Here is a 17,897-nt window from a genome sequence, read left to right as displayed (position 1 = left end):
CGTTTTGTTTTCCTTACATAAATACTATGAATCTTAGCAACTGTCTACAAAAGATAATGACAGAATTTGTCATAACAAAATGTGATCTGCTGGTAGATTTAGCTTTCAGTTTTACAGCACCTTTGGGTAGCTTTGGTCCGTTGAAGAGAAGAATTTGGATGCATTTTGAGCTCTGAGGACACGTTCTTCCCCCTCAATGTTTTTCGTAAATGTCATTGAAGATGCAGCAGCCATGCAGCAAGTAAGAAAACCAGCTGTGTTACCGTCAGGCTGAATTAGAATCATTGTGCAAATATACTTAAGTGACTCAGCAGTAACTAACTGAGTATTTTGGATCTATTCTCCCCGGGTAGTGGTCATGTAATTCCCCTTCATCTACATGGGAATCCAGCATATGCTTTAATCAGAAACTAGATGATATGTACAGATGTAAACCCTTTACAAAGGAGGGTGGTGGGGTTTTATTTGAGGGAGGAAAGGCACTTTCAACATTTTAAAATGAACTGAACCCTAAGCTGGGAAGTTTTCTGAAAGGAGTTATTAAAATGAACATTTTTTCAGATTGGAGAGAATTAAAAATAAGCTTGTTTTTTGTTGTTGTTGGCTTTGTTTGTGTTTTTTTTTTTTTTTTTCACAATACCCAGTGTTTCTTTACCTCTCCATCTGTTAGTGACACAGTATTACAACCCCCTATGTATAGATGGAGTTTACTACTATATCAATGCCTTTAAAAGGCAGTTTTGAACAGCAGGAGTAGATATTTTTAAAACAGGTTTATTTAGATTTAGCTATATTTTCTCCCCAATAGACTAAGAATGAACAAAGATCTTTGGTCTTCACCTCTGAACCAGGCAATGCCATTTTCCAGATTTTCAAACAACTTTCGAGACCCTCCTTCTCACCTCCCTGCTAAAATGTCTCCCACTGGCCGGCAGGAGTGGGTATTAGCTTGTACTCTAGACAGAGCAGCTGGTGAAAAAACCTCATGCACCTGGAAAAAGGAGAAGGTATTTGCACAGAAAGTGGAATGAGCCCGTCTGGGAGGTGGCAGTTGTGTCCTTGCCACACTGAGGTGTAAATACATTAGTGTGGTGTGTATCTGTATGGCTGGAATCTGTGGCGGAGATTACAGCCATGCACCCATCCTGAGGAATCCATCGCTCTGCTGGGTGGGTGGCAAAGTACAGGCAGCATCCTATAGGGGAGAGAAAATGAGTAGTCTCAAAAAAAAAAGAAAGGTAAAGAAAAACAAAGAAATGCAAACCAAAAGACACAATATGATTTTTTAGCCTCTTGTGAAAGACAAATTGTCTTGACAAATTGACAGCCGTTATGTAATTGTGAAATAAATCTGTCACACAAGCTCTGGTTTTGTTGATCATATGCAACCCTGTTCGAAGCAGGAGCAAGAGGCAGGCTGTTTCTTTACCAAAGACAAGGAGGCATCTTTCTATTGCTTAACCATGTTTTTCTTTTATTTTTACTATACAGTCACAGCCTCAGGCTGAGAGAAATATTCATGCTCTTCCCTCCTGTGTACATATTTTCGAAGGACTGCACCACTCTTATACATATGCAAAAGTACATGCTTTGCATATTTACTTTCTTTATACAAAATAGTATGCCCGCCACATCATACACCACTTTCACTTCTGTGCAGATTCCCCCAAATTTATCATCTTCTCAGATTTAGAATGTAATTCTCACTCAAATCACAAGCAGCCAGCTCTTCTTAATAACAGTTATCCCAGAGATAACAGCTAATTATGACACTTCAAAAGGCGCACATTAATATTTCAGTAGGCAACATTTTGGTCTTTTTTGCTGGTGAAACCTAAGAATGCATTCAGTAGACAGTTAAAAGGCGCTTCCACACATCCTTGCAAAGCCTTTCTACGCTGTCTTCTGTTCGTCACAAGCCACAGTTCGCAAAAAAACAGCTTTAATGGATCGTTTCTTAATGTAATTAAATATATTTAACAACAGTATGCTTCAGAGTCCTTAAATTAGTCCTTTGCCTGAAGACAATGTATTCTTCCAAATCCCTCCTTAAAACATTCTTCCTTGGTAAATCCTATTAGCATTAATCTGCTAAGGCTAGGTGTGCTTTATCATTTTTTTTCAGGTATCTGGAAAGCTTTGACATCTACTGCTCATTTGGTTTCTTACAGTGCCAAACACTTTTGGAGGTCTAATTTAGCCTGGAAACCCTGTGTGGTCGTGTCAGCTTCTCCTGGACATTCTCAGCTCAACGGCGCTGCAGGGAAAAACAAGAAAGTGGAAGGTTTCTGTAGGATGACGCTAGCAGGGTGTGGTAAGAAGGGACAAAACTGACACTGAAGTCTCACCGTGTATTAGAAATGCAAAGGAGAGGAGGGATAATTCACCTTTCCTTTATCACTCCCACAGTGCATTTTGTTCCAGGAACAACAGAGTCTTGTATCTGAAAGCCCTTGGACAATCGATCCCATTTAAATTCAGCCTGAGCCTCTGCAGGCTGGGGTGAGGCCTGACCGTGCAGGGAGGTGGAGGCAGCTGGGACCCCAAATATTTTGCAGCTCTAAAAAATAATGATCAGATCATTGTTTCAAAAGGAAGATTAACACCTCTCTGAATCAAAGTCAAATGCGTGCCTGAAAGGCCTGGAAAGGAAAGGGGCTTTCTGTTCCTCCCTGAGGTGCATGCAAAGCCTTTCTGGGAAGAAAGAAGCAGCCACGTTTTCCTTTCAGGTTTATATCATGGGCACGTGAAGGCTCTTGGGGCTTCCCAAACTATCAATTAAATGCTGCAAGAATTAGAAAAAGTTATCAAGGGGAAGAGCGAGTTATTTGAGGATTTATAAACTATTTTAAGTAGGAGCATGGAAAGATCTGAGAGCATGCATTTTTTAATTATCCTATTTAAAGTGTTGAAAAAATCTCTGTCCAATGGTCTCCCTGCTACTTTTAGCTTGGTCAGGGAAAACAAGACAGCGGGGGCTTCTGACTTTGTTTCAGGTTTAGAAAAGGCAGCGTTGTGTAGCCTTGCCTCCCAAGCTGGGAAACGCATCCTTAGGAGAGACTAGACCAGCAACGCATAAAGTGTGAGCCTCCTCTCTCTGTTAGCCACCATGGTGATAAGGGTTAATGGTTTAATGAGGTTTCAGAGCGGCTTCCCCTGCTGTTTTTACTCTGAACTCCGCGGGTTACTCCAGAGGAACGATCTTTCCATCTCCCCACAGCCCGGGAACACTGACACCTGCCCCAGGGAAGGCACCACGGCACGGTGGGCCTTCCCAAGGGAGACCCCGACCCCTGCGGGGCCCTTCTGCCCGCGCTCTTTAATCGCTAGCGGGAGATCCCGCCGTTCCCCCGGGCGGAGGGGCGCGGGGGCAGCTCGGACCAGCCACGCACCGGGGGACGGGGCGCGATTTTGCAAGAGAAGTGCGACTTGGGGTGGTTCCCGTGCCCGGCGCCCTCTCCCGAGGGAACAGCACCTGGGCAGGTACGCACTGAGCCCCGGTAATAAAAACTACCGCCTAGCGCGGTTTAATACGAGGGGCGCTGAGGCTGAAACTTCGCCCCGGGGTGGAAGTGACAGGGCAGACGGAACGACACCAGCAACAGCCCGGCCCGACCGCCGCGGCCGGGCAGGGGACGCGGCCGCCTCGCGCGCCCCGGCGTGACGTCACGGCCCGCGGCCAATGGGCGGTGAAGGCGCCCTGATGCCATGGCTGGAAGTTCCCCGGCGGCGGCTCCGTGTCCCCGGCCCGGCCCCTCGCAACGCCGGGGCGAACCGCGGGCGCGCCCGCCCCCCGCCCCGGGGCTCTTCCCGCAGTCCGACCCTGAAGTGCGCGCTCCCCGCGCGCCCATTCCCGTTTCTTTACGCGCTCGTCAGTACTTTCCCCGGTGGAGCGCTAACGGGAGTGCCGAGTCTCCCGGCCCTTGACGGAGCGGGTGTGTGTGGGGGGGAGTTGTTAAGCTGCTCCCGCCGGGCAGGGCCCCCCTTGCCCCGCCCCCCCGGCCCGGCCCGCAGCCCCGGCAGCGCGCAGGGGAGGGAACCGCCCGGCCCTGCCCCGCCTTCCTGCACTGGGGCGGGGGGAGCGGCGGCCCTCCCGGCGAGCGAGGGGGAGTCCGGGGAGCTCCTCCCGCGCGATCCCGGCAGCGGCAGCGGCAGGAAGGGCAGGGCGGGGGCGGGGGCTGTGCCTGTGCCGGGGGGGGCGGGCGGTTGGCGGGGGAGGGGCCGCCGCCGCTGCCGCCGGGCGCAGCAGGCTGAGGGGAGGCAGGGAGCGGAGCCGCCGCTGCTGAGGGCTGGGGCCTTGGACGCGTCCGGAGCGGAGGAGGAGGAGGAAGGGGAAGGGGGGGAGCCAGCCGGCCCCTCTCGGAGGACGCGGCCCGCATCCGCCCGGGGAAGGGCAGAGAGAAGCGGAGGGGGGAGCGAGTGGGCGCCGCCGCCGAGGAGACAAAGAAGCGGAGCCCGCTCGGGCTGGGAGCCTCCCCGCTGCCGTCGCACGCCCCGCTCCCCGCCGGCCGGCCGGCCAGAGGTAAGCGCGGCCGCGGGCGGGACGGGGCTGGGGCCGGGGCCGGGGCTCGCCGTAAACTTGTGGCGGCGGCGGGGGGCGGTGAAAGGGCCGCCGGGGGGGGGGGGAGGGGCAGGTGTCACCTGGTGGGGGGAGGCCCCGTGGCCGCCCCGGGGGCGGGAGGGCCGGTACCTGCCGGGGCGGCCTGGGGGGCTGGGGGGGGGCGGGGAGGTGTTTGTGTGCCACGTCCAGCTGGGGGGGTGGGGGGGAAGGTCGGAGGCGGCTCCTCCTCATCCTCCCGAGTTGCTGCTTGCGAGTGTGTGTGACAGCCGCTGCTTTGTGCCGCCCGCCGTCCTGTCGAGGCGGCCCGGGACACCGCTCCCCATCCGCCTCCCTCCCCGCGGGTTCCGTTCCCGGCCCAGCGGGAGAATGAAGGCGGCGTACCCGCTGGGGGAAGGCGGGCAGTGCCTCCCGGCCGGAGCGCGGCGCAACCGGAAAGTTTCCCGGGCGGGAGCGGCCCCGGTGCCGAGCGCTGCCGGCCCGCGCGGGGACCGGCGGGCGGTCACAGCGGGTTGCGGCCTCCGGAGTCCCCTCCCTCCCCCCCTTCTTGCTGTTTCGCTCTTTTCCATCCCCTGCTTTCGGCTCGGTGAGAGCCGAAGGCGGGGATTTTCTTGAGGAGCGCGGTGCAATTTGACCCGGTCGATGCCAATGTAGGTAAAGGACGTAAAACTAAAAAAAACAACAACAAAAAAAAAAAAAGGTAAAATTACACCTCGTGTACTGATTGCTCAGTAAAGTGCATCCCTGAGTGCTTTGGGAGAAAAATCACTGGAGTATATAAGTCTTTTCGTCCCGTTTGTAATTAAAAATGTGCCCGCACTGGCAGGCTGGGCAGTGTGGCCCACCCCAGGTAAAAGTTGTCACATCGGGATTCAGGTTTGTAATTCAGGTCTGACCTGCGACTGGCTGATTGTGAGTACCTCTCCACTCTAGTTCCTATGTTAACATCTCCCACCGTTGTGTTTTTTACAGTGCAGGTGGATCACTGCGTGTATCAGGGTTATTCCGTGAATTGTATACAGTGGTTAACTCATACCTGTCTTGTTCTTTTGTTACTTGAAAACTTGAATGTTCGCTGAACCTCGGCAAGATTTTAAAGCGTTCTTTAGCTGAACCGCATTTCTTCCCCTTGCTGAGAAGCAATATTTGTTTCTGAGGAACATACTACTACTGTTCTAGCAGCTCTACATAGGAGCATTAGATTTCTCTTTCATGAAAAACGGTAGTTGCCTTTGTAGAAACACATTTTCATGGCCTAACCCTGAGTGGTTTGTATCATCAAGAGATTGGACTGGAAACTTAATGTAGGGGAATTTTAAAGGGCTCGTTGAGTAGGAACTTATGAAGTATTTCTGTTTGAAAGTACTTGTTTTGCCATTGTTATTTAGGAATCTGAATCAGTCAGCACCACGTAGATGATCCTAATGGTACTGTGTTTTCTTTTTTTTGGGTCTATAACTTCTAAAGTAAAATAATGTTTATTTTTAGAAATAGTGATTTCACAACTCTGGAAATGGAAATCCTCTGTCTGACCCCAGTCAGTTTAAGCAGTTAAGCAGATTGCTTTGTCTTCATAACTGACTTCCTTCTTGAGACTTTGACAGAAGATGTTACTTTTGGGAAGAGTGAATAAATGTGGAGATAGAAGGCACCTGTACCACAAAGATCAGGACTGTAATTATCAAACATTTTTATATAGGCCATGGAACAGATACAGACTCATTATGGCGTTAGCTCTCATTGCTGTCGTTCTGTCATTGCGATATTAGCTGTTGTGTTGGCCTTTTACTTCTACCGGATGATGTTTCCGTTTGCTGTTGTGATACGATGATACACAAAATCTCTTGCTATATTTTTCCAAATCCAACAGCAGACTTAGTCCTTGATTGCCTGGATTTTTATTACATCCTTGCTACTGAATATATGATAAATTCAAAACTTCAGCCTTTGGCTTCTTACTACAGTGAAAGGGAACTTTCTATCTCCCCTTCCTCTCTTCTGTATTTTCCTGTGGGAGCGTAAGAAAATATATTTGCTCTTATGTGTCACCTCGCATCTCCCGTCAGCTGAAGAAACGGGACAAGGTCAGCAGCATCTGCTTCTTTTCCAGTCTTTGTTTTCTGTACCGTGTGTTGCTGTTGGCATGTTACTCCTTTATGGTGCTCGTGGCTTTCCTCAGTAGAAACAATAGCAGTAGCAACTCAAAAAGTGATGCCCAGATAGCTTTGTTTGCTGGTCAAGGTCTTCAGCAGCAGCAAAGCTACCTGGAGTATCTGTTTTTTTTTCATGCTTCTTGAGCATAAAAGCTGCTTCCAGGCTCATGGAGACAGGTGCTGTATCAATTTACATGCTGCAGGTTTGAAATCAAAACCAAGGCATCTTTGAATCCGAAGCGTATGTTCTAGAAAGTGTTTCCTGTTTGCATGGAAGGACCCGTGGTTTCTAAGCCGTGGGTATTCCCCCCCCACCCCCTGCCTCTGTGCTTTGAGGAAGAGGGAGTGCTGCTGGGGAATTATTTAGAGATGTCTGAAGGAGTTTTTGGGTATCTGAAAACTTGTCTGTGAGACCTGAGACCAGATGCTGCTGTGTTTCGGTCGGTTGAGTCAGACCTGGGTTGAGGTGCTGGGCGCTTGTCGCCAGACACCCCGCTCCCCTGAAATAGGTCATCTGGCATGTTCAAGAGGCAGAGGGTTGAGGCGCTCTGCAGGAAAGCTGCTTTCTACTTCTACCGAAATCACAAACCTAAAGGCAATATGCTTTATCCTTGTATTTACTAGGTGTACAGAAATGTCACAGAACAGTAGTTTCCACTGAGAGAAATCCAAGAATCCTTATTAGTTCCTGCAGCGGAAGACCTTCAGAGAAAAGCGGGATGGTGTTTGTAATGTGAGAATTAGCATTGTTTGTTCCTCCTAAAGCATATAAGTGGGGCCTGCACTGGTCTTTCAGCTAGTGCACCATAGTCCAGTCTTCCGAAAAATGTACTACGTTAGAGTTCCTGCTGACTTACACCTTTTGAAAAATGACTTTACTGTTTGTTTTCTTTGCAAATTTATGAATGTGGGCCCAACTGTCCTAAGCTCATTTCTGTTTTAGATAGTTCCGTTTAAATTATTCTTGCAGATTCAATTAGGCCCATTAGTTTCCTCATAATAACATAGACATCGGTGTTCTGCCCAATTAAACTGTTGCTCTGTTCAGTGGTGGGTAAAGTAATTCTTTCAAGTGTTAAGTTGTTTTTTTTTTTTCTTGGAAGAATCTTTTTTTCCCCATAGTAAGGATTCTTAATTGTTTCATAAATGCTAATGAAATGAGTAAATTGGAAGTGCATTGAAATATGAAATATATATTTTTATATTCCCTTAAATATATGTGACACAACAAATGAAATTGTTTCTCACCATTAACAAAGTGAGTTCATATTTTAAACCCAGCATAAATAACTTCGTGTGCAGTGGGGTGGCCTAGCAGTGTATGTTTTTAAGCTTTAGTAAAGTATTGTAAATTTTAAGAATTCAGGTGGAATAAATCTTGATTAAAGAATAGCAACCTGTTGCATTTTTAAATTATTTCAGCTATGCACAATAACCCCATGTCAGTAAAGTTTTAGAAATGCTTGTGCTGAGAAAACCGTCTCTTGGAGTGGTAGCTCAGACATGCTGGTATAGCCAGTATTTGTTCATAGCTATAGAAACAAACTGGATTGCTTAGAGGCTTTTTTCCTCTGTTTGTTGTGCTGAGTTTCGTCCTGGTCTCATTAACAAATATCAATATGGTGACATGTAACTAATATTGCTTATTCCGTGAAGCAGACATGGGGTGAACATGCCGTGTCTCTTGGTAAATGCCTGAATTTTCCAAAATGTTGCTTCTCTCTTACAAACACGACAAAATGCAGACACAATGCAATACTGGTATGTTTTTAATCTGAAGAAACTGATCCAGTTTTAGGCTGAAGAAACCTGATCCAGTTTTCCTCAACCCAATTATTGTTTTCAGAGCACACACAACTGTAGAAATAGATGTAAAAACAGGTAGTGACATATAGTGCAGATAGAGTGTAGCTGAAATTTTATTAGACAAAACCTGGTATAGTTAGTATGTTTACAAGATTAGGTAGTAAACTTCTGAGGCAACTTCCTTCTTTTTTTTTTTTTTTTTAATAAAATGAAATATAAACTTTGTTTCTGATACTTTTTTTTTTTTTTTTAATTAAAAAACTTAAGTTAGATGGTACCTCATTACCATTGTGTTTCAGCAGGTTGTGGTGTTCTGATGGGTAGAGCACATTCTCCTTCTGTGTCTTCAGCAGGTACCTAACATGTGGTCTTGGAAGCCACATGGGTGGCGTTTGCTGTGCCAGGGCTGGAGAGTTTAGCCAAAATGGGTCAATAGCCAAAAATAAATGAAGAGGCCCTGAGATTATTACTTATCGGAAAGGCAGATTTTGGCCTTCTGAGCCATGTGAAGTTTCTGAGTTCTAGAAATGATCCGAGGATTTGTGTGGGCCTTAATAAGGAGAAGTGACAGGGGTGTGACAGCGGATACCGAAGTTTTAGTGGGAGGTGAGGGGCTGCAGGTGCTCTTCCTGACACAGGTGAACTGGGTCATGTCCTCTTATGGTATGAGAAGCTGCTTTTTGCTGGGTCCTCTCTCTGGGCTTTCTTCTGCTGCAGGTTATGCTGGATCAGCTCTGTGCAAATACAGCGGAGCCGTCAGACCCTGCAGGAGGGTGGAAGGAGGGTTCGCAAAAGCGGGTGCTTTCTGCTCATGCTGGGGTGAGATCCTGGGTTCTGCCAGCAGTGCAGCTTTAAAAGAAAATGCTTTTCATTTTTAAGAAAATAAAAGTAAGCTGTTTAAAAATATTAGTCAGTTGCTCTTCTGATTTAGCTACATTTTCCTTATTTGTATTATTTTAAAAATCAATCATTAAGCACTGTGTTGGAACCTTTCTTTCAAAATGAGAATAGATCCTGGCAGGGTGGGAAGGTTTAGAAAGGAATTGTGGTGTTCGTTAAGCATACAAACTAGAAGTTAAATAAATTGGATATTTCTAACTTGGTTCTTCTTGTCAAATTTAAGTTGGCTGGAATAATCTTTGTATACTAGCTACATTTTTAGTTAACTATGTAGTAGAATAAAGCATTTAATGAGTAATCCCTGCACAGGTTTAGGAGAGAAGTGGAACACTAAATCCTGTTAAAACTTACACCAATTTAACTCTCCATATGTAGAGTATTACTCCAAATTTCTTTAGCGCATTCTGGACTAACGGAACATTTCAAGGAACAGAAGGAAATGAAGCCTCCTGTTTAGCAAACCCTGGCACTGGTACCGGAGTAGAGGAGTCCCAGTCATCGATCAGGCTGACCTCTTGGTTTTAATGCAAGAGGAGCTCCCTCAGCACAGCGTGGCTGCGAGGTTTTTCCATACAATAGCAGCGTATTCATCACACTTCATTTCTCCTGCAATCCATCGTGTGTTGGACTTGGCTCCCAGTGGCATCCTGGGCTACTGCTGTTCCAAGGGAGTTGACTTTGTAGTTGACATCCTCATGATGTTTTGGATGACGACAAAGTATTTTTCTATCTTTTAATGCAGAAGGAGAGATACGTGGCTGTATGATATGTTCTTGGGCTGAATTTTGATAGCTGTCAAGGCACAAAATCACATGTTCATTTCCCTGAATGGATGGTGTCCCTCCAGACACACACAGAGTGTTATCAGATTTGACAGATCTTGAATGACGACATGTCAAGGATTCTGCATTCCACCGCGGGAGACTTGGGCTGCTGCAGATACACGCTGCCACCTGGCTTAGCAAAACTCACTGCAGGCTTTTTGTTTTGGTTTTGAGTTTGGGTGGAAGAACAAGTGCCCTTTGGGTTTTTGTTTGTTCTTATTTAAATAGATGTAGTGTTTGTTGAAAAATCAATTGGTAATTATAGATGGAAAGTTTATTTGCTAGATTAGCAAAAAAAAAAACCCACCAAACAAAAAAGGTAGTCGGACTTCATCCAATGACTTTAAAGATGTGTGTGTTTCAGATGCTTTCAGTAGGAACTTCAAAACCAGAAGAACAAGTGTTGAGTATATTTTAGGCTGGAAGTGGGCACTTTATTCACTGGTTTTTCATTTTGTGGTAGCGCCGTCGGTCAGTGATGGTACCAAACACGTTGTGTTAGTTCCGCTGTAGAGGGCAGGGACGGGAGCAGACACCCGTGTAGATGGGCTGCAAATGGGCAGTGGCACAGATGGTTTGTTTGACTTATTTTTAGCCTTGGTTGTTGTTTATTCATAAAGTTGCAGTTTCAGTTGGACAGCTGTTTCTGGTTTAACCAGACAGCAGAAGTCCTGTAAAGTGGGATAGAAACCTGTAAATACTGATTTTTGTGTGTTTAGTGTGGCAATGTTGTGCTGGATTACAGCCCTTCAGTATCTAGTGCTCTGGTAACTTACGTGAGTGGTGTTGCATTTATTTAATTGCTTTGTGAATTATTTTTGTTAGCAATACTGTCTGGCTATACCTACAACATAAGTGAATTAAAAACCAGTACCATTTAGCTGCTGGAAGAAAAGGTCCCATGTTTGTGTCTTTAATTAGTCTTCCCTACCAGAACTTGTTGAAATCCTGCAGACATAGCAACTTTGGAAATGAAAGTTACGACATAGCATTTTTCCCAGTGAGTATTGAAAATTTGTAAAAGTCCCTGCTATTTTTGCAGCTTTTTGGTTTTAATTAAGAGTATTTTTGTTCCCATTGTAAAAGAAATTTGCTACAGTGTATCTTGCTTATATGTGTTCTCATTTAATCATTGAATGTTGAATACAGAAATATGTAGATGGCATTTATAGGTATAAAGACATAGATTTTTACATCAAGAAAGAGTGTAAGCCATTTAGAGTATAAACAAATGGAGCTTCACCTTTCCTGCCTTTCAGAAAAAAAAATGAAAAAAAAATTGATAAATTTATTTCCTTTACATTTTCAGGTCTATAGGCAGTCTTTCTGCTAGTGCTGTAGGGATAATAAAGAAATAATTATATTGTGATCTATTTATAAATTCACACTGTTTTGAAATCCATTTAATTCAAATAAAGAAATAAACTAATGTTAATATACCAAATAATTAATGCGATAATGAAGGATCTACATTCCACTTGACACTGAATGACTTATGTTCCGTTACATCGAAAGCCTTAAGTAATTTTGAGCATTCAGTATTAAAAATCTAGTTCATGAATATTAGAAATTTAATCAGATATCTCAGTGAGGACTGTGGATTGCATTGAGTTTAAACATGGGTAATAATAAAGCTTGTGTTTAGCACAAGTATCAAAATATGACACATCATTTTTATGAGCTTTGAGGCTCTTAAGGGATGCATGGGGAATCATAATGAACTGAAATATTGTAGACCTTCTGTGACAGAAAACTATTAAAGTCTGCGTAATGTTGTTATCGTGGCAATGTCTGTCTTCTGCTGTTAGTCTGGTCTTGTAATACTGATGGTTGTATCCCTTAAGGATCCTTCCTGGATTTGCCGATGGGAGATCCTGGATGTTTATTTTGTTCAGATATTCCCTTTGCCTCTCTGGAATGTCAGTAAGATGCAACATCGTGGCTTTGCCAAAATGTTCATTCTTTGTTTTATATCCCAACTTTTCCTGCTGTTGGCCTGTGAAAACACAAGCATATGCTTAATAGTGCTAGTGGTCCTGTTGGAATTAATGTGTCTTATTTACAAAACATGAAGCTGAGCCATAATTATGTCTTTTTCAATACAAGAACCACAGTTACATTGCAGGTTAACTCTTTTACTTACACATTCTTTAACTCGTCACAACATGTATGTTAAATTACATGTTGAACTTCTGCCTGCAATGTCACATAGCCAGCCTATTTTTTCCAGACAGACTTTACACCTACACATTGTGTATTACATACCTATACATTGTGTATTACATTACTCTATCAGCAGTCCCATAAAGTCAGTGGGACTGTGAGGAGTTTAGCGTTGCTTAATGAATGATAATGCTGTGATGTTAACGAACAGGAGTGGATCAAGCTGTGCTTGATATAATGCCTGCTTAAGTTGATGGAAAAAGGAAGCTAGTTCCTCATGGGAAAACAACAAAGAATGGTTTAGTTTGGTGTTTAATTTTATAATTGGAAACCTAGAATTTAAAACAGAAAACCAGGACAGTATGAAAGCAGAAAAAAGGGAAAATTAAAATGTGATGCAAGAAAAGCCCTTAAATGCATTGAAGGTTATTATGTCTGTTTTGGAGGAATCGAGGTTCAGAGATAAGTATATTAGTGAAGATAATTGAAATAAACAATTTTTAAAACTCTTTCCCCCCATGTTTTTACTGTAATACATTGTTTAATGGTGCAACAACTAGACTTAGTTTCAGTCTTCTATGATAAAAGTCTTTTCAGCTTGCCCTTGTGATTTTATCTTTTCTTTGATTTTTTTCTTCTTTCTGAATGGGTAATCTTAGCGGTTAAGTAGTTGGTCATTTGGCTTCCTTTGAGATAATATAAGTGACATACTTGTGGTTAAAAGAAGATACCATACATAACTGCAATCTGAATTAATGGACGTTGCCTTACTCTTGTTCAGTAATGGCATACATACCATTACTGAGTGTACATAGCATTAGAAGCAGCTTGGTATTCACTAGATTATACTGTGCTTGATAAGCAGGTAGTAAAATTTTCAATGTTTCATTCTTCAAAGATAGCAGTCCTAAGTCTGTTAGTGAATCATGAACGCTGGTGAGTCAAGGTGGAGTTACGCTAGAGAGAAGATAGATTTTCTGATGGTTGAGGTAGAGCACCTGCTGCTGTATTATCAAGTCGCTTTACAGCAAAATCTAGACCATAGATCAGCAAGATAATCATCAACTAACTTGTGATTGTAAGGCCTTTTTCTTGCTGATTGCGTAGAGAACAGCTTGGCATTGCTAATTCCAGGTGCATTTGGCAGTTTGGAAATTGTTTTTCAGTACATGAACAGAATGTTTGGCAAAGGAGCTGCTGAGGACGAGCGATGAGGGAAGGGCTGCACGTCCCCCAGGTCTCCCGTGCTCCATGGCTGCCTGGGAGGTGGTGGTAAAAGTGCAGGGCAGGGCTCGCAAACCACGAGCAGCCCCAAACCCAGGAAAATGAAATGCAGTGTCAAGCAGCTTCACTGTCCTATTTTCATGGGATCGGCTTTTTGGACATGAGGGGTATACTCAGCTTGCAAGCTGCCACGCCAGGGTCTTACACAGCTGGATGTTAATCAGTTGTTTAAATTGCCAACACCGTCCTTCTAAATTGTGGTGCCTACTAGATGTAAGAAAAGCCCAACAAACCCAGCAACAGTCAAAACCCCCAACCCAACAAGAATACTTGCACCTATTATCAATATAGTTCATAGTTTCCACAGCTGTGTAGATGCACTCTTAGATTTTTCTTAGGGAAATACTGTTTTATTTTACATAGTTTCTAAATATTTGATCTTCATTTTAAAAAAACTGTAGTTTAGTTGGTGCATACGGTCATTGTTGTGTTATGTAAACAGATGGTGATCACCTCTGTTCTGTGGCTTTTTACTCTTTTTCCTCCTCCTTTTCCATTTTGCAGTGTTTTGTACATAGTTAGGACTGGGAATAGCCTTGATTGTGAGCAGATATGTTTTTGTGTTGTCTGTAATCCATTCATATGGCAGAAATATTTTAGCAAATTAAAAAAAAAAGTTAGGTAAAGCTAAGAAACCCTGTATCCTGTTTAGCAAGATTATAATTGTTTAGGAATAAAAATAGTAAGATTTGACAGAAACATTGCAGTTAAAAGTGATGTTGGAAAATACAGTTGATGAAGTTTCTGAAATGAAGTCAGATTATCCACACTTTTGAGCCCTCACATATAACATTTCTTTATAATTGTTTTAAACTTTCTTCTTCCACGAACATGTTCTGGTGTTTTGCTAGGGTATTGGGACGGGCTTCCACATGTTTCAGTCAGTAACTGTCACTGAACAAAAAGAAGCATTTTCACATCGAGAAAAGTTGTGAATGTTTTATGCTGGTTTTGTATCATTTTCAGTGCAATTGTCTTAAAATAATGTAAATTTTCAGAAGGCTAAAATGAATGCTGTGGTATGGAAGAGCCCTGTGGAGGTGTGTTCTTGCAGCTGCTGTGTGAGTGATCATCAGATGTCATCTCGAGTCATTCAGCCCTTTGCTCTAATCCCTCTTTCTAAGCATCCAAATCCACCTGCTTCCCCTATCTCCCTTCTCCCTTTGCAGTACCAGGAGGGCATTGGTCATTGCTGTAGAAATTCTCATCTTCTGATTGATTTACTTTTTTTCCAAGCGACTCAGAGGCTGTCAGGTAGCTGAATGGCATCCAGCTGTTACTGAGCCCCTTGTCTAACAGTCTGCTGTTCAAGTTGCTGTGGAGGCTATTGCTCGGGTGTTCCTCTTGTCCAATGAGTCTTTCCATTAATTTAACAGCTGTGAATAGGATTTGGATGAAGATTTTTTTTTTTTTTTCTTGTTTTGTTAGCTTGCTATTCTAAGCATGTAGTTGCACACCAGTCACAGAAATGAGGTTATCTGCTTGCCTATTTGCTCAAGCTGGGTGTGAGTACCTGGTGCTTTACAGGTTATTCTGTTGAATATCATGTTCATTTTCTACCTACATGTGTATATGCCTGCAACCTGGTATTTGGGACAGGTTCATTAAATCCGAATGGAATATATGAATATTGCTGTGGTCCAAATTGGGGTAGGATTTACCAGCATGAGCTGGCTTTGGACTCAAATGAATTGTATAAAAATAACTCTGTACTTTTCTTCCGTATGCAGCATCCTTGTCCTGCTTGTCAGCCCTTTGTCATGGGAGAGGGAGAGCTGCCTTAGTGAGAGTTGTGTGATAATGAGGTCCAGTGCTGGATCTCAGTGTGATAGGACATTGGGGGAATGGCAGAAGCAGTATTACTTAAATTTTCTGTTTTCCAATAGTTAGATATACTCTTTTTAGTAATATTCCTCCAGATTGTTGCTATTATGAGAAGTCTCTGTCTTGTACTCAAATGTAGCTTGAAGTTTCCAGCTCATAGATGTGCTGTACTGTACTTAGTGACAGTTGCTGATTCTGTAGCTTCTGATTCTGAAACTTAGATTTCTAAGGCTAGGTAAAGGAAAGGGAGTTGGTGAATAGAAATCATGAGTTTAAAGAGAGTTACAGCTAGTGGTATTATGGATGTAGATAGCTTTTTTTTTAAAAAAAAAAAAAAAAGTTTACTTTGGGCATACTTATAAGATTGTTTATTAAAGTTGCTTCTTTGTGCCTACCAGCTTTTGCTGCAAAGTGGATATAATGCAGATTGCTGAGTCATTGACCCTTGTAAGCAACAATTTATTTATCTTCAGCTTGTTTAGCTTCATACCAAGAAGCAGTAGAAAAGTGATTTTTATATAAAATTACTAGGTGAATAAACTTGTTCACGAACGAAGTGCTTTAATTTTTCTCTGGTATGTCTAATTTTTTACCATTATGTGAGGACTTACAGAATGTGCTCAGCTGAGATTGATCACTGGTGTGTGAAATGACCAAATTATAACAATGGAGGGTTTTCTGAGGTGGGTAATATATTTTCATATGCAGCTTCTAGCAATGAGTTTAATGCACTGAAGGCCACATTTTCAATGCTTCTGTTATTGAAATGTAGCGCTCTGATCGTTTTTCTGCTGAACTTCAATTTAGAGCTTCATCTGGAAAACATCCACGGAAAAAAGCATCAAAGCAAAATAATAAGAATTGCCTGGGAATGCAAGAAGATCTTTAAGTATAAAATTAAAATATGCAGCGAGAGCTTAAAATAGTGCATAGAACACCTTAAAGGCTAAATCTGTAAGTAAGAAAGGAAAATAACTTTACTGGCATGTACCTTGAAGTTGTAATAGTTTGCTAACCCTGGGTACAGGAAGTAAACTTTTACATTCTTACTGTTCTTTGCTTAATTTCCCATCTTTAATCTTTTGGCTTTGCTTCAGCTGAAGGATTGTTACCATTTTAATTCTAGATCCCCAAGGATTATATTCCTTATGTTACTACCTGTAAAGCTCTGGTTTGGTCCTCTGTTCAAGTTCAAAGCCGTCAGGTGAACTCTTCCAAATATTTAATCAACTGAGTTATGATACTCAAGCCACTTACGAATATGTTTAGTTAACTTTTCCGAGTCTTAGATTTGGGACTTTGGCAAGAAAAGCACATCTGCGAAGAAAAAAACTGTGATTAAAAGAAGTGCATGCGTAGTTGAGAATCAGTTCTGCATTTTATTTGTCACAAGGTGAGAACTGCTGTTCTAGTACTTTTGTCTGTCTACAATAGCTCTTGTAGTTGCCAGTGTAGTAATCACTGTGGGAAGATGACAGGGTGTGTGTAACCTGAACAGCTGAAGACTTTTCTGTTTTCTAAACCTAAAATTAAGAATATGGCAAAAAGTTAAATTTCAAACTGATATTATTGTAAGAATAATTAAGGAAGAAATTTCTTCTGTGTTGCCCAGGAACTTAGATCAGGCTGAAGTAATTCTTTCCTTTAGGCTTTCCGTGTGGGATTTTCCATTCTTTGCAGCAAGTCTGGACCTGTTGCATGCAAACTTGGGTTCTTCTTGAATTGTTCTGACAGCATCAACAGGTGGTTTCAATGCAGCCTGCAAAACATATAGAAAGTTATGTAAAGTTCTGAATTTCTAGTTTTTTTTTTTGTTTGTTTTTATTCTGCTTTTCAATGAATCTTAATGTTCAGGAAATGTAGCATACTTTATTTGTCTGCTGGGCACAGTAATATTTTGCTGTTGCATGTGAAAGCAGCTTTTCATCCCACCCGCAAGCTCAGTACACCTAAAAAGCCCAAGTGTTGGCTGTGAGGGGATCTGCTCATCAACCTAAACTTTAGCAGACATGGGGATTTTCTTCACCTGTTTTATTAAAGAGGACTTTTCTGCTTACTTTAGCTTCTATACTGTCTTTACAACTCAGCCCACACGTTTTTCTTGCTTTTCTAGGAATAGCTTCCCTAGACGGCAACACCAGCGCCTGGCAGCTCTGTGCTTGTTACGCCCGGGGAAAAAGCTCTGGTTTTCTCCAAGCCCACTGCCTCTAGCAGCAATGAGCAGATACGGTGTCGTCATTAGGAGATGTGAGTGGCAGATGTGTGGTAGTCTTGTCTCTGGATGGCTGAAACACTTATCAGTTGAAGCAACTGAATGGATCCTGGTCTTGGATGAACATGATTGATTAGTAGAGTGGAACAATGTCTGTACTGTGTTAAATATCC

At 43.1% G+C, this 17,897-nt stretch overlaps 1 protein-coding gene across 3 annotated transcripts in view; it reads left to right on the top strand.

Moving 5' to 3' along the window:
- Nucleotides 1-3,660: 3,660 nt before the first annotated feature.
- Nucleotides 3,661-17,897, top strand: part of NCK2 (NCK adaptor protein 2) — an 87,330-nt gene continuing 73,093 nt past the window's right edge. The window contains exons 1-2 of one of the 3 annotated variants that reach the window (XM_065060163.1): nt 4,239-4,522; nt 17,626-17,759. Coding sequence is in view for 1 of the 3 variants with exons in the window: in XM_065060172.1 (XP_064916244.1) it covers nt 3,683-4,522 (840 nt within the window). In the remaining 2 variants the exon portion in view is untranslated. Of the gene's footprint in view, nt 4,523-17,625; nt 17,760-17,897 lie in introns of all 3 variants that reach the window. The other 2 variants (XM_065060172.1, XM_065060156.1) reach the window with 2 other exon arrangements.

This window comes from Columba livia, chromosome 1 (assembly GCF_036013475.1).
Source record: "Columba livia isolate bColLiv1 breed racing homer chromosome 1, bColLiv1.pat.W.v2, whole genome shotgun sequence".
NCBI lineage: Eukaryota > Metazoa > Chordata > Aves > Columbiformes > Columbidae > Columba > Columba livia.
This window is presented reverse-complemented; position numbering and strand designations above follow the sequence as displayed.